The sequence below is a fragment of the Tursiops truncatus genome, chromosome 14 (genome assembly GCF_011762595.2).
Source record: "Tursiops truncatus isolate mTurTru1 chromosome 14, mTurTru1.mat.Y, whole genome shotgun sequence".
Taxonomy (NCBI): domain Eukaryota; kingdom Metazoa; phylum Chordata; class Mammalia; order Artiodactyla; family Delphinidae; genus Tursiops; species Tursiops truncatus.
The window spans coordinates 598,420-623,369 of NC_047047.1; the positions used below are offsets into that span (position 1 = coordinate 598,420).

Below are 24,950 nucleotides of genomic sequence, written 5' to 3' on the forward strand. Positions count from 1 at the left end.
CCAGAACTGGTTTATCATAGAACAAGTCTGTAGAATAAGAAAAATTAATGCTCCAAATTCGCAGCGTTTAACAAAATGCCAAAGAAGCCCGCGACCCGCCAGGATGGGGAGGGGACCCTGGCCAAGAACAGCCCTGCTTTTAATGGTTCTAAGTTTGGTCTGGAGTTCCGTGAAGATTCTCTTTGGGGGAAAAGAAGAATCCTGCCGCTTTAAAGAAAGCTCAGAATTGGAAACTGTGCTGATGGTCTCACCTCCAGCCACATGCAGATGTGAGAAGTCTTCCCAGGTTTCCTGCCCACCAGCCTTGCCCCCAGGGTCCAGCTTCCTGAGGAATCACTATTCCTTCCATATTAGAGGAAACCAGGGAAGTAACCTCTTTGTAAAGTCTTCCCACTAAATCACTCACCACAAATTGGACTTTCCTGTTATGCATTTGTGATGGGGGGGCGGGGGTCACATTGGGGGAATTCACACTAAGGAGAGAGAAAGGTGAGGTGTCCTGAGCCGAGCTGGGCAGGCTGCCTGGCCTCCCCCGCTCCATCCTGTCGGTAACTTTTCTGGAATCACGTCACTCTGGAACGCACTTTATTTCACAAACCATTTCCTTTGGGGAAAAATTAAGATAATCCTTTTGGAGGAAATCCCTGATGTCACAAAATGAGATTTAGGAAGTGGTGTCATGGCCACACACAGTGTCAGGGCCTGGAGGCCAAATGGGTGTTTCCCCCTGGAAATGGCATTTCATCAACCGCCTGCGACTTGGCCGTTTTACAAACACCTCTCCACGTTATTGGAGAATGATGGGCAACACCGACAGCCCAGGAAGACAGGCTTCCCTCTCAAGATTTAACCGCAACACCAAAGTAAGGATCACGAATCACACGCGGTGTTTTGTTCTTATTTGATCACTGTCTTCCGATATGGATAAAGTTAAAAGATGGATAACTTTTGGGGGCTTCCCTGGTGGCGCGGTGGTTAAGAATCCGCCTGCCAATGCTGGGGACACAGGTTCAAGCCCTGGTCCAGGAAGATCCCACGTGCCGCGGAGCAACTAAGCCTGTGCGCCACAACTACTGAGGCTGCGCTCTAGAGCCCTCGAGCCACAAGTACTGAAGCCCACGTGCCTAGAGCCTGTGCTCCGCAACAAGAGAAGCCACCGTAATGAGAAGCCCGCGCACTGCAACGAAGAGTAGCCCCCGCTAGCCGCAACTAGAGAAAGCCCGTGTGCAGCAACAAAGACCCAACGCAGCCAAAATAAATAAATAAATAAATTTATATTTTAAAAAAAGATGGATAACTTTCATAATCATTAGTAATTAAAAGTTATTTAAAATTAAAATGTAGAAGTAGAATCTTTTAAAAGAGAAAACTGAATTTCAGTTTGGGGAGCCGGTTCTAGTTACTACACAGAAAGTATGCCTTGGCTTCTGGTAAATGACGACGGTATTTTCATTACAGCTGAGTGATGAGCTGCCCAAGGATGCGTACAAGCACATCTCATTTTATTGTACTTCGCAGATAGTGTTTTCTACACACTGAAGGCTTGTGGCAACCCTGCTTCCCGCGAGCCTGCCGGCGCCATTTTTCCGACAGCATTAGTTTAAATTAAGGTGTGTATGTTGTTTTTCAGCCATGACGCCACTGCAACTTAATAGACTACATACAGTGTGAATATAACTTTTCTATGTTCTGGGAAACCAAAAGATTCGTGCGACTCGCTTTATTGCCGTACTCGCTTTGTTGGGTGGTCTGCACCCAAACCCACACTATCTGAGGTCTGCCTGTACTTATCTCCCTGTGCCAATTTACACAAGAAGGTGTATGCTTTCTTTAGGGTCTTTCTTAAGCGAGTTCTTTCTAGAAGTACCTTCTAAATACATTTTATGGCACAAGAATTCACTCTGACTGCAGTCAGATTCTTAGAGACAGACCACAGGGAGGTCTTGTTCTGTGCAGGGCTCTGCGTACACGGCCTGGGGAACGAGCCATTTAGAACCAACCTGCGGCCAGCACAGGGAAGTTCATTACCTACGGGAAGAGGTGTTAGTGCAGCAGGTCGCGGCCGAGGGTGGCTGTGCTCCCCAGGGGAAAGCCGGCAATGTGTGTAGGTACTTCCAGCTGTCACAACTGCGTATGTAAGGGGAGGCCAGGGACGTCTCTAACACCCTACGACACACGGGACGCCCCACAGCGACGGGCCATGCAGCACAGAGGGCCCGCAGTGCGGGGACGGGGACCCTGCTTGGAGCGAGTCCGGGGCCGGCTAACCGACGGCACTGCGCGCGCCGCCTGCTTCCCCTCATCACCCGGTGCTGCCGCACGACAGGGCCAGCAGACGCACAGCATGGGAAAGAGAAGGCGACAGAGAGGGAACGGCGGACCATGGAAATAACAGAGCCTGCCTTTCTTCTCTGTTGCTCCCCTGGAATCTCTCTCCTAAGCCTTTGTCATAATTACGCATTTCAATAAAAAGATCTTAGATTGGCAAAGCGTACGTCAGGGAAAGAACACCGTGTCGGATATTAGGGACCAAACTAGGTTCGCATCCCATTTATGTCACTCATCTGCTGTCAGCAAGCGCATTTCAGCCTCTCTGGACCTCAAGGAAGAAAAGGCTTTCCGGGGTGTGGAGACCAACGTCTGCTCGGGGCCGGCTCCCTGGAGCCCCGTAAGTGTGCCCTGGGTCTGACCTCCCTGCTCCGGCTTAGGGGCCAGAGAGCCTCATGAGACCTCAGCCGCCGCCCCACCCCCTCTCCCCCTGCTCCCCTCACCCTCTTCAGCACCCAGGGCAGCCCCACCCTCCGGCTGTGGGTCACTGGGTCCCCTCTTCCGCTCAGCCCCCCAAACTGTCCCCTGCCGTTCCCAGCCCGAAAGCCATTGCCCTTCACGGAAAGAGAGATTCTCGTTCCCATTGCACAGGTTTCTGTCGTAGGGAACGTGTGTTTCTGGGACACAGCAGGAGCTGGAAAAATGCGTTTGAGTGAATAACACGGTGTTCCCTGAGCTGTGTCTCGACATGCTGCGCCGCAGGCTGGCCGGGAGCTTCCCTCCCAGGGGCACTGTTTCTATGGGAAAATGCTGTCGAGTTGGCCAACAACTGACTTACTAATGACCTTTAAAAACCACCGTTCCTTCCTCAGGAATGGCCTGTAACACAGAAAAAGTTTAAAATCTGCTTGGTAGAAGGAGAAATCAAACAGTGGCCATCTCTGGGCATCCCATAACTCTATGTATACGTATCATCACATAGAGAGACACATGCAAACGCGTAAGGAGGTGATCACACACGTGCGCGCACGCGCGCGCACACACACACACACACACACACTGTCGTCCTCGCTCACAGTTCGGGGTCATCCCTAGACCAGCACCCCCAAAGCAGACGTGAGAAGGGGGTTCCAGGACTGGTCAGAATGAACACAAGTGAGCACGGGCCACGTGGTGACACCACAGAATCAGGGAGAACAAGTGTTGGGGAAGAAGAGGAGACACAGAGAAGAGCTGGATACGGAGGGGGTGCCCCCTTCCTCCCCAAACAAGAGCCCCTTTAGGACACAGGTGCTGGGAGTTGTGGGGCAAGAGGAAGCGGGCCGTGCTGGGGCGGGGCGGGGGGCACCTGAAGGGCCGGCGGGCGAGCCCCAGACACCCGCCAGCGTCACTGCCGAGGGCCACCCCTGCCCTCGCGCACGCCGCCCGCCCGCCAGTACCCACCTCATAGAAGAGGCCCTCGGGGAACTGCTGGAAGCACTGGGCGCACACGAAGCACTGCTCGTGGTACAGTTCGCCGTTGCTATTGACGATCTTCTCGGCGGGCGCGAAGCCTCCCCGGCAGCGCTCACAGCTGGCGTTGGCCAGGGCATTGGCCATGTTGCTGCAACACACAAGGGACATAGGTCACGGACGGCGGCCCTTCCCGGGAGCTCAGTCTGAGGCCACAACAATCGTATCTTGTCCATAAAGCCCACTTTCCCGCTTGCGACCCAAGGTCTCAACCCCACCCGGCGTCCGGGGTGCAGACCCTCTGGTTCGCCGACATTCCTGAGTCCCCTGCCAAATGCCCACGCCGCACCCACGCCGCCTTCCAGGAGGCAGGGATGCAGGGGGCACCGAGAGCCGCCTCAGGGCTGAGCCGACAGCCTGGCCAGTGGCCTCATTAAGTCCCCCTCAAGTGGGTCCGGACGCGCTGAAGGCCCGGCCAGACGCAGGCCCCCTCGCACCCGCCGTGAGGGCCTGCCGAACGCAGCTTCAGTGGCTCTACAACCCGCCAAACGCCTTAGCCCTATAATCCAACTGGGAAGACAAACGTTGAACACTAATATTACAAAATGTATCTTAAAAGCACAGAATTGTCCACTCTGAAGATCATTTTACAGATGGTGAAGTGCAGGTCCAGAGACCAACGAGCCCAACCTTGCAAAGCTGTCCAGCTCGCAGGAGACACAGGCCCAGAATCCAGGTCCCCCGCCCACGAGTCACAGCCAGATGATGGCATCAGGTCAAATGCTTGAGAGGACGTGAGAGGATCCTCTACGAGACCCTGGCTGGTGAGTCCGGGCCGGGGTCCCCCTGGACCCCAGCACACGCGGGTGCTTCCAGTAAAGGCCCACGTCCCACCCAACCCTGTGCAGCCTGGAGGAAAAGTATACAGTCAAGCCCGTGACCAGACCACTGCTTACTCTGAATCTCACATAAAGGAATGGCCTCCAGGTGGGAAGGTCCCCAGGCAGAGCAGGCACTGGCCCAGCCAGCTTCGTGGTTTGCAAGTTTATTTTCAGATATCCAGACCCCACTCAGAGCGCACGCTCTGCTCTGTGGCCGGCCCTGGGGCAGCTTCTGTCCACCCAGACACCCTGTCAGCCCACCTGGGGAAGTCATCGCCGACGAACCTTCCCAGCCCCCCAGGCGGCAGGTGGGCGGGGGTCCATCCCACAGGCAGACGGGCTGCCCCGTCCCATCACAGCCTACATCTCGCTGCTTCCTTAGCAAGGTTGGAGCGGCGCACGCTCCACCCCCCTCTACCCCAGCGGAAGACAACCCCGCCCTCTTCCTCCAAAGCTCTCACCCAGCAGTATCCTGCCCTGTGGTATTCACACTCCACCAGAAGCGCCTGTTCACAACCCCACACCAAGCAAAACTCAATCAAAGCCACCAGAAGAGGAAGGAAGGGAGGCAGCCCCACTGCTTGTGGCAAACCTGACCTGAGTCTCATGCTCAATTAACTTTTCTACTTGTCACTGCAGAGTTACTGGGATCAGGGAGAAAAGCCCATCAATTCCCTTCGTCACCTGGCTTTGCCATAAGCCAGACGAACAGCGGTAGTTTTATCAAAGCTCTGGAAAGGCTTGTTGCCCCCTTCTCCAAAGTGGGGGCCAGCATCCACAGGCATCCGTCGACGAGGTGTGCTCAGCCCACAGCTGCCCCCATGGGCCTAGGACCATTTTGAGGACAAAATAAGAAAAAGCATATAAAACCACTTTGGAAACCAGAAGATGCTACTCAAATAGGAAGCCTTATTATTACTTTAAAACTTTCTCAGAAGAGTCACCAAATTCTCAATGATTTTAGTAGAACCCCAGGAGACCTACAAAAGAAGAAATCCTGGAACATCCTGACTCATGATTTCCTAGATCAGTGACCCTCGCCGGGTGGAAATGTCCTCCCTTTTCCCACATCTCTGTGGGAGGCCACATTTTCTTTATAAACTTCATGTGAAACAACATATTGCAGAAGGATGAATGCAGGTGAAACAGTTTTACCAAGACAGACATTAATGAGATTTGCAAAAATGTAATACAATGCCACTCTTCCCCCCAAGTTTTCTCATTTTGGAAACAATTTTCATAAAAACATAATGAATATTAATATGTATTAATATTATTAATGTGCGATGAGCTTATTGTTATTTTAAATGAACTAGTAAATACTTAAATTTTTCTCAGTTTTATTTTCTAATACAGTAAATGCTGATAAAACAAAAGCTATTTGGAGACCTCAATGTTGCTTTAAGAATGTAAACGGGTCCCAAGATCAAAATGTTTATCAATGACCTATTTATACTCATTACACTATAGACCATTTACATTCAAGTTCAAATACTCAAAGAGTTAGAAAATAGACACATTATACAAACAACCTTTCCCCACACACAGGAAAAATAAAGTAGTTTTAGAGATAAAGTAATATGTATTTTTGAAGAAGTACTCATTTTAATAACAAGCAGGAAAAGAAACAGAACATTAGAGGAAACTTCCAGGAAAACAACCAACCAACCAATAGTCTCACCCACCTACTCAACTGTTCACACTATTTCCCTTTCTCTCTTGTCTCTGACCCTCTGGCACTGTGTATTTTTTTAATGGGCTGTATTTAGCGCAGTTTTAGGTTTACAGCAAAACTGAGCGGAAGATACGGAGAGTTCCCATACACCCCCGACCCTGCAGGCACAGTGTCCCCGATGGCCAACATCCCATGGATGGAAAACTGACACACACATTCTTTCCACAGTGACTGTCACAGTTAACACAGATGATACAAGCTACTTATTAAAAGTCAGGGATGATAGAGCTGTCACTTGGTTAGTTATAATTAATAGGCTAATTTTTCAAAAAAGGACTTCCACGTCGGGAAACGTAAACCTTGGGGAACAGAAAAGCCTTCGTAACTGTCTGGTCAGAATTGCTTTGGCCGACCTGCTTCCACACATCAGCTGCACACAGAAAACCTGACTTCCTCGAGCTTTCCCTTGTTCAAGTGCCTCGTTTATCGAAGCGTGCAAAGCAAAACCTCGAGCATTAAAGTGCAGAAATGTAAACCCTAAAAGCGTCGTGACAGTTTATGAAGTATTTTGGTTACAGTGTAATTATAATTGCCCAATTAGTCTTAAACAGAGCTCCTCAGGAGTTGTAAAGAGAAGCAACATCTGTTGCAAAAGCGCAGGGAAAGGATGGGTGGAAACAGAGAATCAGGCCGTTAAATGCTCCTTCTGGCTAATGAGTCCCTGGAGGCCCCAGGCACCCCCAGCTCCCAACAGGGAGACCTCAGCGCTGCACGGGCAGCGAGAAGGCAGCGCTCTCCTCCTCCGTTTCTGCATTTCATCCTGGACGCCCGCTCCACCCCGGAAGGCCCCACTGAAGGTGGGGTGATGTCAAAGCCCAAGGCAGGGAACCCGAGCCCCAGGAGAGGGCTGGGAGGGGCACTCACGATTTGATGTAGAAGTCACAAAACTCCTTGTAGACCCTGACGTCGCTGTGCCTGCGCTGCAGCCTGGACACGGCCCTCTCATCCTGGCCGCAGGGCGCCCGGTGTTCCCCGTTACAGGCCGCCGGGGGTACCTCCTCGCCCTCCGGGATGGCAGCGGGGCGCGGGCCCGGGAGTGCCATCGCGGAGCGGAACGGGGGACTGGACGGGTCAGGACGGAGGCACGGACACCCAGGCGGCGTCCCGGTCACTCCCCTCTCCGCTCCCACACGTCAGCGGCTCCAGGGTCGCACCGGCCCTTTCACATTAAGAGCTCCGGGCAAGGCAGTTGTGCCCGAGACGGTGTGGATTCGCTGAGCGTCTGGAAGCTCCAGGAACTTTCCCCGCACACACGGGACCAGCTGTGTGGCAGCCCGGCTGCCCTCAGGGGGGAGGGAACAGCTGTGCAGGGGGTGCAGGCATGAACCCTGCTCTGTGACTCTGGCGCAGTGACAGCTCAGTCCCAGGCTCAGCAGGGGAAGAGCCGGCGTCCAGTTACAACTCCTTCCGTTTGGCCCCAGCTGAGCCTGTAACCAAGGCAGCCAGTCCTTCTGGGTCTTTATCATGGATAGAAGATAAAGGATAAAGGATGCGCTGCAGGCTCGCTGTGCTCCTTGCACACCACCGTCGGCTCCAGTGCACCAGGGTGGGCAGTGAAGTGATGAGGACACGTGTCCTGGGGCAGTGAAAGGGGCCCAATCTCTCCAAACCGACCTCCTGGCACCCTTGTGCCTCCCACCAGACCAAGGGGAACAGGTGGGAATCTAACAAATACGACAGACTAGTGAACACAACGAAAAGCAAGCAGACTCACAGATGCAGAGAACAGACTAGTGGTTTCCAGTGGGGAGAGGGAAGGGGGGAGGGGAGGCGGGGGCAGGGGGTTAAGAGACACAGACTACTACGTATAAAACGAAAAAGCTACAAGGCTATACCGCACAGCACAGGGAATACAGCCAGTATCTTCTAATAACTATATATGGAGCATAACCTTTAAAAATGGCGACTCACTATCTTGTACACCTGTAACTTAAACAATATTGTACAACTAAACTTCAATTTTAAAACGTCAAGAAAATAATTTTTTAAAAATTAAAAAAAATTTAAACCTACATGGTTATATAAGATGCTGAAATTATATTTAGTGGGTTTTTTTTTTTCAAAAAAAATATTTAGGGCTCTAATCAATCAAAAAGAAAAAAAGAAAACCTAGGGAGCAGGTGAAAGGCACACTGACTGACAGAGCAGGTCACACGAGAGACAGAAGGGCCATGAAATCATCAGCAAACAGACAAAATGCGTCTGAGACGTCGGCAGCATGACGGCTAGAACTGTAAACAGCGTTCCTAGGTGCTCACTGCCGTGTTCCCAGGAGGTACAGGTGGGGAAACCGGGGCACAAAGAGGCTGGATAACCAGTAAGTAGGTGGTGGAGTCGAGATTTAAACCCAGGTGGTCTGATCCCACAGACGAGATGCTAACTCTCTGTGGGAAAACGGTTACACGTAATTACTGGGGAGCAAAACAGGTTATCTAGAAAGGCTGGGTAGTGCATACAAAATGGGGCTAGAGGCAGAAAATGAGACATGCTCTCCTCACTCTGAACCCTAAGGATCTCAGGGTACAGGTCAGAATGGTCCCAGCCCAGAGCCTGCAGGGGATGGAGCAAGAGGCTCGCCATCTTTAAACAGGAAAGAAACAGCCTCATGGTTAAAAAATGTTTGTTTACAGTGACCGTGTGGAATAGAGAGGGAAGGAGACAGCTGGTGTGGAGAGACACACAGACACACACACACTCAGACACACACAGACAGACACACACTGACACACAGACACGCAGACACACACTGACACACAAGACACACACAGATACACTGACACACACAGACACAAAGATGCGTGACAGATACTTGTTGGTGAGGGAAAGGGGCTAATCACCCATCTACCTGCTCTGGGAAACCATGACAGTCAGCTGCTGTTGGCACATCTGAAAACGTAACCAATTATCTCATTCCCCCCATAACGACTAGTCCCATCTCTACTAGACAGGAAAACAGGACTGCGGAGAAGCTGATGGTTCCTGAACACACGACGCAATGAAGTCTCTCATCCAGCAAGGAATTAATGTGAAGGACCTGCAATCACACTTTAAACTTTTTATTTTGACATAATTATAGTCACAGGAAGTTACAAAGATTGTACAGAGAAGACCTTTGTACCCTTCACACAGCTTCCCAGTGACTACATCTTACGTACAATCAAAACCAGGACTCTGACGCCAGCGCGATGTGTGTACAGGTCTGTGTCACCTCGTCACACCTTGTAGATTCGTGTAACCGCCACCCCCATCCAGACCTGGGGCTTTTCCATCCCCACAAAGACCTCTCTCACGTCCCCTCTGATGGTCACACCCACCCTCCAGCAACACACTAGTCTGTTTTCCATCCACGTAACTGTAACTTAGAGAATGTTTTTGCTGTGGATTGAATCTCTGTGTCCCCAGAATTCATACTGACAGCCTAATCCCAAGGCAACGGGATCTGGAGATGGCCCTGTGGGGTGTCAGCAGGGTCGAATGAGGTCATGAGGGAGGGGCGTTAATCCCCCAGGATGGGGTCAGAGACACCCAGGCGAGAAGACAGCTAGAGACAGCCGCCCACCAGCCAGGACGTGGGCCCTCAGCAGACAGGATCCGCTGGAGCCTTGATCTTGAGTTTCCCAGGCCCTGGAACCTCGAGAAACAAACCCTTCCTTAAGCCATGCAGCTAGGGCATTTTTGTTACAGCAACCCGAGCTGACTGAGACAGTTGCATCGAGGGAATCACGCAGCCTGTGACCAACTGAGACTGGCCTTTTCCACTCAGCAAATGCCCGGGAAACCCACCAAGTTGCCACATATGTGGATAGCCTGTTCTTTTCACTGCTGAGTAGTAAGTACTCTGTGGTGTGCACACACCACAGCTTGTTTAACCATCACCCACTGGAGGACACTTCAGCAGCTTCCGGTTTGGGGCTGCTGTGAATCCAGCTGTGGGTAAGTTTCTGGGTGAATATAAGGTTTAATTTCTCTGGGATAAGCGCTCCAGGGCGAGAAGGGTGCGTTTAGTTCTTTGAGAGCTGCCAAGCTGTTTATTCTAGAGTGGTTGCACCGCTGCACATGCCCACCAGCAAAGCATGAGATTCAATTCCTCCACACCATCGCCAGCATTCGGTGTCATCATTACTTACTTTAGCTGTTCTAATAGGTGTGCAGTCCCAATTTTATTATGCACATGTATTAAGTTCACATATACGCAGATAAGTACAAAAAGGAAGTCAGAAATGTCACTCCACCACATAATCGTACTGACAGAAGGGAAAAAGAGTAAATACATGTTATTTGGGAAAAAAATTCAAACGCTACAGAGATGTACAGAATGAACAGTAAGGTGTCTTACTGTTTACTTTGTGTTTGTCCTACTAATCTCAACTGTGCCTTTGATGAACTAAAGCGCTCACTAAAGAATGACCTGATCCTTGATCACCAAGGCTGAGAGTTGAGGTCGCGATTAGGGCAAATCTGGTGTGTCGTGTGCTTTGTTGCCCCGGCACGCCGAATGCAGCCAGGCTCGCCAATCTCTCCACGGACAGAGCTGCCAGAGGCTGTGCCTGGACAGGAAACACGTCCCGACCCTCCTCTCCACCAGCTACTAACTGTTCCACACCCTCCACGAGGTCCTTCTTCTCAGACTGTGCTGGAAACTTAGTAAAGCGTCCCTCTGCTCTGGAAGCTCTGCTGTTTCGGGAACACTGTGTGAAGGCGAAGCAGGAGGAGACCCTCCTTTTTCCCGGTTTCCTCTCCTTCCAGCTGGAACCGTGCCGACGAGGGCGCACAGTCGCCCCAGAGAGACCGACCTGCCACCGGAGTCCAAGCCCCAGGTGCCCTCTGCCCCTCAGCACAAGGGCACCGCGGCCGACGTGGAGGGTAGACGACACTCCGTCTGCTTACACTTCTGCCGCCTCTCATTCTTTCCTCCTTTCATTTTTTTAATCACCGAGGTGTGGCCTAACTGGGAGCTGGGTTGGGGGCAGGCTGAGGTTTGAAGGGAGGAGCTGGAAGAGCCGTGGGCCCTTCATCACACATCTGCCCCTACCGGCCTCGTCCCAGGAGCTGGTTCTCGCAGAGAAGCTCTCAGGGCAGAGGGGAGTCCCTGGGCCTTCCACGCGCCCCTCATGCTCAAACAACACAGGAGCGAGAGGCGAGGCTGCAGCGCCGCCGGCTGACGGGGAGGGGTGGACGGGGCGGTGGCCTCGGCCCCAAGGGCGTCCCGGGGTGGGGGGCGGGCGCCCAGCCTCGGCAGCCCTCCTGCTGGGGTCTCAGCTTCTTAAAAGGTAACTGCTCAAGGAACTTCCTTACATCACACGTGTCACATCTGAGCATACGGAACTTCTGCTACGTGCTCATGATTCTGCAGACCTAACTGGTACGTAAGAGGCGCCCGCTCAGCACACAGGCGCGTCCACGTGTGGCAGGAGCTGCCCGGGGATGCCCGTGCTCCCTCCACTGCTCGTCTTTCTCCCCGGGCCCTGGAGCCGAGGGCAGAGCCATGACTACGTGGCGTCCACCGGTCAGGGCACCACACGCCCAAAGGGTTGCACAGGACAGTCGGCTGGTCCCTCACGTCCCCATCCAGCCATGCGGAGGAGTGGAGCTCAAAGGCGCGTGTAATTTCTCCAAGAGGGCAAGGGGTAATCTGAGGCCAAATGAACACCATCGCTCAGTTTTCAGTGCCAGGCATTCTGTTACTTTTAACCCATTTTTGGCACTTAATAATGTCACTCTTAGAAATGCAAACAATTCTTTTAGACTGTGATCGTAACCATGAGAAAAACATTCATCTGAACTCTCTTGACTGAAATCACTACGGGCCATACAGCGCAGCAGAACAGCCCTTGAAGCAGGTGGGAAGCTGTTTTATAAAATATCCCAAAGCCATTGTTTTCTGAACAGTGGGCCTGTAAGGTGGTTTCCTGGCTCCTGGGCTCCCAAAGCTTCTTCCCGAGAGTTTCCAACAGCGGCTCAGGCCTCCTCTTCACCAAGGCTGACCTGGATCTCCGGGGGATCCCCCAGGACAGGCCTGGACCCCAGACGTCCATCCAGAGTGGAGAGACTTCTTGTATGCTGGGCAGTGGCTCAGTCCTTTAGGGCCACTGAAACCAAACACCACCGACCAGGTGGCTTATACACAACAGAAATTCATGTCTCACGGTCCTGGTGGCTGGAAGCCCGAGACCAAGGCACCAGCGCGGCCGTGTGGGGTGAGGACTCTCCTGTTCCCTTGGGTCCTGGCCGGCACCTCCTCGCTGAGCCCACACACAGCGCAGGGGCAGGGGCCCTGTGCGTCCCGTTCATGAGACCTTCACCCCGCCCCCCGACCTCATCCCCTCTTTTTTTTTTTTTTTTTTGCAGTACACGGGCCTCTCACTGTGGTGGCCTCTCCCGTTGCGGAGCACAGGCTCCGGACGTGCAGGCTCAGCGGCCATGGCTCAGGGGCCCAGCCACTCCGCGGCATGTGGGATCTTCCCGGACCGGGGCAGGAACCCATGTCCCCTGCATCGGCAGGCGGACTCTCAACCACTGCGCCACCAGGGAAGCCCCTCATCCCCTCTTAGCACCACATCGCGGGTTAGGACTTCTGTACGTGAATTGAGCGGGTGCGCAAACGTTCAGACCAGAGCAGGCAGGCTCTGGGACCCGGGCTGAGCGTGCCTGACTGCGTGTACGGTGCCAAGCCACACGCAGCACGTCTGCTGTTGAGCTGGCCACTCCCGTGTCCCGCACCGAAGGCTTCAAGGCCACCAATCCAGCTAACGCCATGATTTCAGCCAGAACAAATTCCGCCCCTGGGGAAACACCCTGCCCAAGGCAAACCACCTGCTCAGAGGCGGCAGACCAAGAAAGGGCAGCTACTTCCACCAGCTCAGACACTGAGTGTAAGCCCAGCGTGGTTGGCAAAGTCAAAAACGCAACTTTTAATAACTGGTACCTTTTAAATTCAAATTCCCTCAAATAGCAGCAACTGAATTACATGCATCACTACCAAATATTTCATCTACGTTTTTAAAAATATTTTTATTGGAGTATCGCTGATTTACAACGTTGTGTTAGTTTCAGGGGTACAGCAAAGTGAATCAGTTATACATATACATAGGTCCACTGGTTTTTAGCTTCTTTTCCCATATAGGTCATTACAAAGTACTGAGTAGAGTTTGCTGTGCTCTACAGTAGGTCCTCATCTACGTGGCTGAACATGTTGACCGACTGCCTGTAAAAAGCGGGCCCTGACACAGGAAACGTGTTGTTAATGTTGCCCCCGTCACACAGGCAGAGTCGCTCTGTGGATGTGACCCCAGAGCCTGGCAGGAGCTTCTCCAACCTCTATCCACAGGAACCCGGGGCGTTCGGAGTGTGGGGATGGCAAACCAGCTATTTTCACTGTTTCTCTATTTCACTCAAACGGAAAACCTACTCTGATTTTCCTCTCCTATTAAGACAAAACAATCGTGACATGCAGTAAAGATACTGGTGCTGGAAAGGTCCTTCTCACATCCCCGTCCAACACAAATGCCCCGTTCCCTCCAACAGACGGGAGGGACAGGGCACTGCTGCTACCATGACGTCTGCCCCATCCGTTAAACTGTTCCCAGATCCTGGGTGCAGAGAAGAAAATCATGCACCGCGACGGGCCAGAGTGAAGAGACTCGGCTGCACACCTCCTCCAACCAAGTGGAAATGAGGGAGCTGCACACCTGTCACCTGCTGTGCAGGCCCAGCCGGGGAAGCAGGGGGACGGGGAAGCGTGGAAGGCGTCTCCACACACGGAGGTCTGGGGAAGTCACTCTGGCTTATACACAAGTTAACTCAAACTTTATGCCCGTGTGTGGCCTATCGAGCGTACGCCGTATGTCTGCTTTCATTATTAAAGAAAAGTGCACGGCGACCAGAAGTGAAGAACGTCCTTGTTAATAGAAAGATGAAACGCCTCCCTTCCCGGGACGACAGCGCTGGTCCTCCTCGGACGGGAAGCCTCCCTCCCCAGGGGCCAAGGCCACGCTGACTCACTGCGTGTGTGCTGGTCTGTTGTTTTTAAACCTTGAACGAAAGCACCCCTGGCTTGTTTAATGTTCTTTGTTCTGATGAAATATAAAACTGTGCTGAAAACCCTGCTTCTCCAGAGCAGCTCCTCAGAGTTACCTGAGAGGCTGTCTTCCGGGCTAGAGTCCTCTCAGTTTGGCTCAGAAAAACGCCCCAAACTCTTTTCTATTCCTATTCTAGATCGTTTATTGATTATTTCCATCGACGGGAGCAAAAGGCAAAATCTTTAATAGCAGAAAACTGGCGAATGATGTGTGCGGCGGGCAGCCCCGCGTGCAGGCACATGGGGCACCGGGACAGGAGGGCCCGACTGCACGGCTTGCGGGGTGGGCTGGGCTCCCCGACCCCGTCGGCCCAAACACGGTGCAGCTTGTTACAGAAAGTGTACAAGAGGCAGAGAAGACTCACCATGTTCCTGCCACACACGGAGGTCTGGGGAAGCCTTTATGTCTTTATATGAAGAAGGACTTTACTTCTGGTCAGTGTGCACTTCTCTTTAATAACTAAAGCAGGTGTACGGCGTATGCCTGATAGGCCACAAACAGGCGTAAAACTTGAGTTGACTCGTGGATAAGCAGAGGGACGTCCCCAGGCCTCCGTGTGTGCAGACAGCCTAATGATACCCGATCCCTTTTCCTGTGAAGATCCGCACACACTCGAGAGGGCTGCTGCCACATGGGTGTTTACAACCGCTTTTACTGGTGACGATCAAGTACTCCCGGCACTGAGGACACCATCCAAGAGGACAGGGACACTCCAGGCCCTTTCTCCCGAGCCTTCCGGAGCTTCCAGCCCTCTGAGGCCCGCCCAGCGCTCAGATCCTCCTGTGAAACTTCTCTGACATTCCGCCTGTGCTGACTGGTGGCCCGGGAGCCGTGGGACTTGGGAAGATCTAACCCTGCTCCACCCTGCAGAGGGACTGGCGCCGCACGGACACACTCCGCCACCGGCCCCATCGTGCTCCCCCATCTCCCAACAGCTGGACCAGCCCTGTGTGAAGTCGCAGGGGACGGGATGGGCCAGCAGGTGGGCAGACTGCCGCCCTCCCCCGGGACTGCATGACTCCATCTAAGGGTCCCACTCACCACCTCAGCCTGGTTTCATCCCCTCAGTAAAGGAACTGCCCCCACGCCCCGAACTGTCATCACGGCTGGAATCTGGAACTGGGCTCCCAGGTTCCCTCCCACTGGGTCCCCACGGTCACTCAGACAAGCAGGGTTTGGTCAGCTTGAAGAACATGCTCAGAATTCCTCTTACAGGCTGGGCCGTTTTCTCTGCGTGTTTAGCCGTCTCCGTGGGAAAACGCCCCTGGAGCAGCCCTCCACTCTCGGGTCACTTCTCCCCGGCACTCATACTGTGATCCACAAACACACCGTCTCACCCCGAAACATCCTTTTTAAGGGATCTATCGTGTCCTGACCAAAAGAGACAAACTTGAGAGGGTCTCGTATTTCAAACACAAAAGGGCAGCATTTTTAGCAGGAGTGTGGACTCCAGAGAAAGCCCGGCTTGCGCGGAAAGCCCTGCAGTGTGTCCACGAGCCCTTTTGCGCCCATGGTGGCCACCCGCGCCACTTGCTTTCTGGCTCTCCGTTAGGTCCTTATTTTAGTTCTGCCTCAGCCAGGGCGGCTCCCTGAAAGCTGACCTTCAGCAGACCTTGGGGGGAGGAAGCCAGCCCAGTTATCTCCTGACCGTGAGCTAATTGTGAGGTCTGCCCTCCTCAAGGAAAAAAAACCGTGAGAATTTCAGGACAAAGGACAGAAAGAAACATTTCATTCAAGTGAAAACAACCCTTTCGAATCTTAGTCTACCCGTCTCACTGCTTTTCTTTTCAACAAAGAACATGTTTTCATGTATGTTTCAGCACATTAAGCAACATTTGAAAAATATCGGACAAGATAAAGTGCGGGAACTGAAAAATGGGGTTTTTTTTGATAACTTTAAAAAGCTTTCTTGGGCTTCCCTGGTGGCGCAGTGGTTGGGAGTACGCCTGCCGATGCAGGGGACGCGCATTCGTGCCCCGGTCCGGGAAGATCCCACATGCCGCAGAGCGGCTGGGCCCGTGAGCCATGGCCGCTGAGCCTGCGCGTCCGGAGCCTGTGCTCCGCAACGGGAGAGGCCACCACAGTGAGAGGCCCGCGTACCGCAAAAAAAAAAAAAAAAAGCTTTCTTTCCTTTCATTCACTTCACATTTCACGAGGTGTGCACGGCAAGGCCGGACCTGTTTCAGCTGCCGAGCCTTAGATGCCCCCGCGGGACCGTCGGAGGATGTGAGGGGCCGAACAGTGATGCCCGGCACCGGCTGGCGTCTCTCCGTGGGCCCATGTGTGTCCCGCGTGTCCCCCTCTTCTGGTCCGCCTGGCACCCCTCCTCGCACTGGGTGAACTGGGTTTGTGAACGCCGTTCGGCAGGCTGAGGGAGAAAGCTCTCGGCCAGTCCCCTGGCTTTTCTCAGGGGCAGGGAGTCTGCGTATCTGCAGGAGCGGTGGTCACGCCCGGCCCGACCCGACCCGACCTCAGGCAGGCCCGCCGGCCCCTCAGCAGCATCACTCGGGTCTCTGCTCTGACCCGGTCCGGGCGCTAGGCCAGGCGGACATCCCACCGGCCGCCTCCCGGCTCCCTCTGCGGGCTCAGATCCTGCCCCTTCTTCCCGGCCCTGGGCCCCCAGCCCCGCGCCCAGTGGGCTCCCCCCTGCAGCCCCTCTTCCCAAGCCCGTTAGAGTTAGGAACTTCATTGTTGCAGTGAACCTTCCTCCTTCTAATCACTGTGTGGGTTTCTCGTCCTGATTGGACCCAGATCGACGCACGAGGCCATGCTCAGACCCCAGGGCCCGGATCCAGTAACAGGCACGGGGCTCACTCAGCAGCTGGAAACACCCACACCTACAGGCAGGGTGGTGGGTCACGTGATAAAATCGCTGGGGGTCCAGGTCAGCTCCCACCCGTGCCCTCCTCTCCCACCCTGCGCCGTGTTTGTCCTGCCCCCTTCCCTCCCGCCTCAGCCACAACCCTCCCAGGAAGGTGTGGAAGGAAAGGTCTGTGCAGGGGAAGCTCCGGAGCTCAGGGCAGCTCCGGAGCTCAGGGCAGCGCCTGCGCTGCGTCTTTCACAGTTAAGTACTTAAATGATATAAAAGCAACCTTAAGCCTTCCTGACTGTGGGGCTCCAATTCTCCCATAAATGGAGCTGATGGGGCGGGGCGGGGGGGCGCGGTTTCCGTGCAGGAGGCCACGTGCACCTGCCCCGTCCCAGGTCCACACCAAGCACAGCAAAGCACAAACCAGAACAATCTGTCGTGGCATAAAGGAGAGCAAAAATGCCATCAGAACTAGCCTGGTCCAGGTCACACGACTAAGCCAGGAAAATAGCAAGAACAAAATAATCGAGTTTTCAAAGAGCTCAGTCTACTAAGAAAGTCCATCAAGAGACGAATACTGAGAATAGTGCACACAAACGAATAGAACCACGTGGACTGAGTAACAGAGCGGCAAACCCTCCAGTGATGAGTCTGCGAGGCTGCACCGCACGTGGACTTGGTTCTATTAAGAGCTCTCCACAGAGGAGAATACTCTAAACCATGGAGACAAAGGACCAGGATTATTTCAAGGAACAGTTTTCTCCTTTCAGATACAGAAAAGAATTCTGTATTCAAAGGATAAAATTTAAAAACCCACCAAAGCAATTACTAAGGGTAAGATCCTGGCAAAAGTGAAGGGATAGAAAAACAAGAACAGCTCACAAGGACAAAATCCACACCTGATGCTGCCATCGCGGTAAAAACACTGAGTCAGACCTTCAGCACGGAGTGGGGCGGGGACGGGGCATCACCTGTGCGGTCACCACCTGGGCACAGGCCGGAAGACAACAGCGTGAAGCCTCAGGGGCCAACGTCCACGTTTCCTCACCCAGAAGGCAGTCTGCACACTCGCTGTGCAGGTGTAGATGGTGCCCAGGTGAACTGCTTACTCAGGAGACCTGCACGAGCCAGGTTACCTTCCCTCCCCCATCTGACGTTCCCCATGGACTTGGATGCTTGAGCACTGGTCCTGAGCCCCGAGGCTGCATCCGGGCTCACGCACCTACCTGGGCTCAAGCACCTGGGCTCAAGCACCTGGGCTCATGCACAGCTCTGGAAGCTCCTCTTCGGCCTGACTCGGTTTCTCTGGACCACCCGCGTTCCCCTGACACCCTCACAGCTGAGGAAGAGGCCACAGGCTCTGCTGCAGCCTGACCACCCTTCCCCTCATCCTGCGCCCTGAGGTCGGGCCCCGCCCATCCAGGAGCAGACCGTCCAGAGCCATGGACCCTGAGCCCCTGGAGCTCCCTCCTGGTCCTGCAGGCCCAAGACCCTGGCTCCAGCACCTCACCGCCGACGAGGCATCTTTAGGGACAGAAGTAGCTTAGGCAGCAGCACCGAGCTCCAGCCGGGACGCTTCGGTCCAGCTCCGGGACCTCGGCCAGGGTGCCTGCTGGGGGGTCTCCCAGCCTCCCGCGCCCTGGGGCCGGCTCTTCCATCTGCCCATTTCTGTCAATTCTGTGAGCAATCTGAACTCTTTCCAATAAAATTCTTTCCTGCCCCAGCCAGCCGGAGCCTGCTGCTGTCACTGCCCCCTACCAGAACCAAGACTGATGAGGTGACGTGGGCCAGTGATGGGGGGGGGGGGTCAAACTCTGTCTGGGCTGCGAGGGCTCGGCTGAGAAGAGACCAAAGTCACAGCGTTTGAGGGACCGTCTATCACCGAGGGCAGGGGGAAAGGTCAAAGAGGCTCGGGGAGGAGGGCCCTTGAGGGGCCGGGCAAGACGCACGGGGGCACGGGAAGCAGTTACACCGCCACAAGGGAGGAACCGCGTACTGGCTGCATAACATCCCTGCAAACCTGAACGTGTCCCCACGTGAAGTTTATCTGCACAAATACGAGGGGGACAGAGAGAGAAATCTTACACCATTGAGCTTCGGTGGTTTCAGGAAAGCAGGTGCGGTGAAAAAAACCAATGACGGGGGAGGTTTCAAATAGTTATAATAACGAGGGTGACAGAAAAATCAGTAAAAGAAGAAGATTGCCCAGCGGCAACCAGGAAGAAGGTAAGGCTGTAGGACAGAAATCTGTCTTATATCACTTGTTCACCCAGCAATCAGAGTCTAGGAGTTACGTGAATTGGGAATTGGTCCAGGGAATAACTGGCCCGGGAAGGTGGCCATGAGGTGTGTAGGGCATTAAACGGCCCGAGGAGGCTGGCAGACTGGCCAGGGTGGAGGGTGTTGGGGCCAGAGGTCTGGACGGCCTAGCGGATCGAGGCTGCTATCACAGCGGGGAAGCTACTCGACGGGGTGGCTCTGCATCAGGACACGTGATGGGCCCCGCAGGGCCGTGCTGCTGTCACGGGGACACGAGGAACCACGAAGCCGACAGCAAGGTACCAGGACCTTCATTTATTCCTGCAACTCAGCGACCCTGTGCTGAGTGTCTATTAGGAAGAAGCCACCGTGATGGAAAACCTGGTCCCCGCACCTCTCGCACTTCAGCAGAGCCGGGACGCCCGCCTACCTGGTGGGGATGGTGACAGGGGCTCCTGGGAGCATGAGGGCATGAGGGCATGTGGGCGGGGCGGCCGCGAGCCCCAGTGCCCGCTGTCCCCACCCCAGTGCCCCTGCACCAACCGGGCAGAGGAGGGGTCAACAATGGATGTGGGTGGACGGCCGCGACTTTGTGGCATCCTGTCTGCAGAGGTCTGCTTCTTTCCTGGATCTCCTTCGCTTTCATTCAGCAAGTGTTTACCTAAGCCTGGCTGCAAAGTAATAAATGGAACCAGAAGTCGGAGACGAGAGGAGCTGGATGGAAGGAAATGATGCTCCCGGGAGGCTGAGGCACCGTGACGACGACAGAGACACAGGCACTGACGCTGGACCAGGAGCCCAGGCTGACTTGGCAGCAGAGCCAGTGGGCACGCGGGTCTCATCTCCCTGCACCGCACCCACTGCCTCTCCTCTGGGAGCCCCTGCGGCAGCCCTGGGGAGGCCACCTCCAGGCACCCACAAAGACTCCCTGCCGAGCTTTCTGACGGGCCCTGACTTCTGAGTGTCCAGTTTCACAGGAATCCTGCTCTGTCAGCTGGGCCAGAATCCCCTCCCTGCAGGTCAGATGGCCCCCTGTATCTGACCGGTTCCTCGGCCTCCACCCCTCCCCCAGGCGATGTCTGATGCCCTGGCCTGTCTTCAGCAGGAATCCTGGGAGGTCAGTTTAGCCAGAATCCCTCCACCCGGATGTTCCCTCTCAGTAACTTTCCGCCCGCTGACCCCCGCCTGCTCCTTCGCTGTAAATCCCCAGTTTTCCTTGGTGGATTTGGAGTTGAGCCCCATCTCTCTGCCCCACTGCAGGGGTCCCTACATCCATCCTGATGGTCCTTCCTGTTCTCTACCAGGTGTCATGAGTATTTTGTCTTTGACAGTATTCGCACCTGTGTGCAACGGCTCCCTCCACGGTGTGGGCTGGACTCGCTGAAGGGCTCCTGATGAAGACAATTCAGTAGAGGTGGTCGGCAGTCATTTCTGGAATTAGGCTACAAAACGCTCTGGGGCCACTCACCCCATTCCAGCCTCGAGAAGAGGCAGCCCTGACTCAGAGACCCTCAGCCAGAGGCGCCGGCCTGAGCTGAACCCGATTCCTGATCCTCACCAACTGGGAGCTAAACAATGATGGTGATTACAGGCCTGCCGTCAGCAAATCCGCGCCCACAGGCCAGATCTGGCTCCCCGGCTGCTTTTATTAAGTTTAGCAACACATTCACCCACATGTTCCACGGCCCGTGTTCACACTACAACCGCAGGCCGAGCAGCTGTGACGCTGACAGGACTTCAAAAGCCTGAAACATTTATTATCTGGCCCTTTACAGAAAGTCTGCCAACTCCCACTGCCGCTAAGTGCTGGGTAATCTGTTTCTCACAATAGAGGATTTTAACGCACTTGCTCCTGCAGCGCTATGGGCCTCCCTCCAGCGATGCAAGGTCTTTAAGTGTCTCTCTGTTGTCTGTTGTCCACACACAAGAACTTCTGTGTTAGCAGATAATGAATGTTTCAACCAGCCTCACATCCCTGGCACGTGGCAGGACCTTAGCAAATGCTGACTGAACCACACAAACGCCTAATGCAGAAAACCCATAACCTGACAATATATCCTTTAAATAAAGCACGACATTAAATCAAGAAGAGCCAAAACCGCAATTTGTGTTGAACAGCTGATATTTCCGGTTGAATCCATTCTTAAAGGCATTTGTTGACTGCCACACAAAGAACGATTCCATACCCAGGAAAAGTTTTGATCTTTTAAATCGGCTATACTTTTATAAAACCTCGTTGTTTAAAATACCCGTAACGTCAGTTTATCTCCAATACTGCCAAGATGACTGACATTAGCTTTTACCATGAAACAAAGAACGTATTTCCTTGCACCTGGAAATGTTATTGAAATTTTCCAGAAAGGCTTATTTTTTTTTCTTTTCTTTTCTTTTTTATTGTTCCCCGACCAGGGATGGAACCCGGGCTCTCGGCAGTGAAAGCGCGGAGCCCTAATCACTCCTGGCGGTCCAGTGGTTAGCACTCTGCGCTTTCACTGCCGAGGGCTCGGGTTCCATCCTCGGTTGGGGAGCTAAACCAAGATCCCGCATCCTGCAAGGTGCGGCAAAGAAAGAAAGAAACAAAATTTTCCAAACCACTGCAGAATTTCTGTTTTGTCCCAGTTTTGTCTGTCTGTTAGAACTGAGAACTAAAGTTGGCAGCAGACATGCTCAGACATAAGCAAACATCCTCTGTGCCCTGATGCCTGGTCAATTCCTACACTGTCCGTTCCCCCACATCCTGATGCTGGGGCAGGAGGACAAATGTTTTAGGTAAGATAAAAGGCTGGACATTCTTATAATGTTTAATTTTAATTTTAAGTAATATATTCATTATGACACAAAAATATAATAGTTTTAGCTTTCTTAACCTAGATAGTTTCTCTGGCAAACATGTATGCATTATCTACGAGGCAGAAAAATTCCATTTTTGTTTCAACGGGCATCATAGGAGGTCACCCTTGGTAAATTTTTAACTTTTAAGATACGATCAAGTGTATTCAGACCTTCCAGGTACGAAACCTTACCCTAAAACTTAAGTGGGGCTTAAGTGTGTAGTTAAGAGCATAAGACACACGGGGAACAGCCCCGGCTCAACTCCTGAATTACCAACCACGGGTCTCCAGGGCCCTTTTCCTTTCTTGTGAACTGCACAGCATCCCTGTGAGGACTCAGCACAGCCAGAAAAGCAGTGAAGGGCAAGAGAGGCCAAGCTGGTGTAAAGAAATAATTAATGATTTTACATTTATATGGAACATATTTATTAATAATCTTATTCACTGTGGGTTTGGGAAAGATTTCCTAAATAGGACACAAAAAGCACAAACTTTATATAAAGAAAAAGATCAATCAACTGTCAAAAAAAAAACCTTTTGCTTCTTGTCAACAGACATTTATAAAAATGAGAAGACAAACCACACACTGGGAGGACACACTTGCAAAATATGTAGCTGACAAAGGGCTTGTATCTAGAACATACGAAGCACCGTTTCAACTAAATACTATAAGAAATAGCCCAGTAAAAGTTGGGCAAAGACCTGAATGGTAAATTTCCCAAAGGAGATACAGGAATTGCAAATAAGCACAAGAAATGATACTCAGCCTCGTGAGTCATTAGGGAAATGCAAATAAAACCACAAGTAGATAGCAGTACACTCCCCCGAAAGGCTAAAACTGGAAAACATCCACCGTGCCAAGTGTGGCTGAGGATGTGGATAAAATGGAACTGCAAACACTGCTGGTGGGAACACAGAATGGCACAGCCTCTTCGGAAAACCGCTTAGCCATTTCTCCAGATATTAAGTGTGTGCCCACCAAACAGCCCCACCATTCCACCCAAGAGAAATGAAAGCACAGGACTTGTATGCGAATGTTCACGCAGCTGCATCTGAAACGGCCAAGGGCTGGGTACCACTCAACCGGGAACCAACAAACGCAGTAGATCCATAAGCGGAAGGTGACTCAGCAGTAAAATGAATGATACTGACTCCTGCACCATGGCCGAGTCTTAAAATAACAATGCTGAGTTAAAGGAGCCTAAAGAAAACAAAGGGTATGTGACCGAACGGTTCTATTTATACACCACTCCAGAAAATGCAAGAGCATCCAGAGCGACCAGCTGCCTAGGCACGTGGGAGGGCTACAAAGGCAGGCAGGGACTTGAGGATGAGGAGGGCGCGCGTGACCTTGACTTTGTGAACGTGTCAACACTGACCAAGCTGCACGTTAAACTGTGCATCTACTGAGGCCCATTCGTTTCACCTCAATAAAGCTGTTTCTAAAAAACTGCACACTGGAATGATCTTTAACCTTCAAAAAAACCACTGCTGTGGGTGGGATTCTGTCCCCTAAAAAGACGTGTTGAGGGACTTGCCTGGTGGCGCAGTGGTTAAGAATCCGCCTGCCAGTGTAGGGGACGCGGGTTCAAGCCCTGGTCCGGGAAGATCCCACATGCCGCGGAGCAACTAAGCCTGTGCGCCACAACTACTGAGCCTGCGCTCTAGAGCCCACGAGCCACAACTACTGAGCCCGCATGCTGCAACTACGGAAGCCCGCACGCCTAGAGCCCGTGCTCCGCAACAAGAGATGCCACCGCAATGAGAAGCCCGTGCACCGCAACGAAGAATAGGCCCCGCTCGCCGTAACTAGAGAAAGCCCGCACGCAGGAACCAAGACCCAATGCAGCCAAAAAATAAAATAAATAAGTAAATTAAAAAAATTTTTTTTTTTTAAATAAGAAAGCTTCAGTGTATCATGCAGACACCATTGTTAGGGTTCCTACTGCAAAAGACGTGTTGAAGTCCTGACCCTGGTACCTGTGAACATGACCTTATTGGAAGTAGAGTCTCTGCAGATGTAATTAAGGCACAAGCTGAGGTCACACTGGAGTAGGTGGGCCCAACTCCCATGTGACTGGTGTCCTTACAAGAGGAGACACACACACAGAGGAGGACGCCATGTGGAGACAGAGCCACGTGATGAGAGAGGCCAGGGTGGGGTGATGCCCCACAAGCTGGACACACAGCCCTGCAGCTGACATCAGAGGCACGAGGAGAGCTGCCACGCTGATTTCTGACCCTGAGTGTCCAGAACTGAGAGAACAGACATCTCTGCCGTCCAAAGCCTCCCAGGGTGTGGTCCTTGTTACAGCAGCTCTAAGAAGCTGCAACCAGCTTCGTATTAATTCATAATTCATATTAATTAACTTATTTAATGATTGTTTCTAAAAGTAGATTTTATGTAGGAGAATATTTGTCTAAAGTCTGTTTTAATCACAGAATGGCTACTGGGTCGCACATATACACAATTAAGTGGCTGTGTTTCCAAGATATGTAAATACATATAAAATAAATAGCACTGTTTCATTTTAATAGCATTTCTCTAAAGTAATATAAAGCAAACATTTTAGCCAATTGTAATTTTTTTTGTTTTTATAAGTGATTTATAACTGATACATCAAGTTTTGTTTTCCT

General features: G+C 52.7%; 1 protein-coding gene across 7 annotated transcripts in view; it reads right to left on the reverse strand.

The window, feature by feature from the left end:
* Positions 1-24,950, reverse strand: part of LIMS1 (LIM zinc finger domain containing 1) — a 94,296-nt gene that overhangs the window by 13,303 nt on the left and 56,043 nt on the right. For 3 of the 7 annotated variants that reach the window (XM_019931302.3, XM_019931303.3, XM_004317751.4), the window contains exon 2: positions 3,712-3,871. In XM_019931302.3, coding sequence (XP_019786861.1) covers positions 3,712-3,871 — 160 coding nt within the window. Of the gene's footprint in view, positions 1-3,711; positions 3,872-4,862; positions 4,994-7,200; positions 7,672-24,950 lie in introns of those variants that run through there. The other 4 variants (XM_033838612.2, XM_019931301.3, XM_073790930.1 and 1 more) reach the window with 4 other exon arrangements.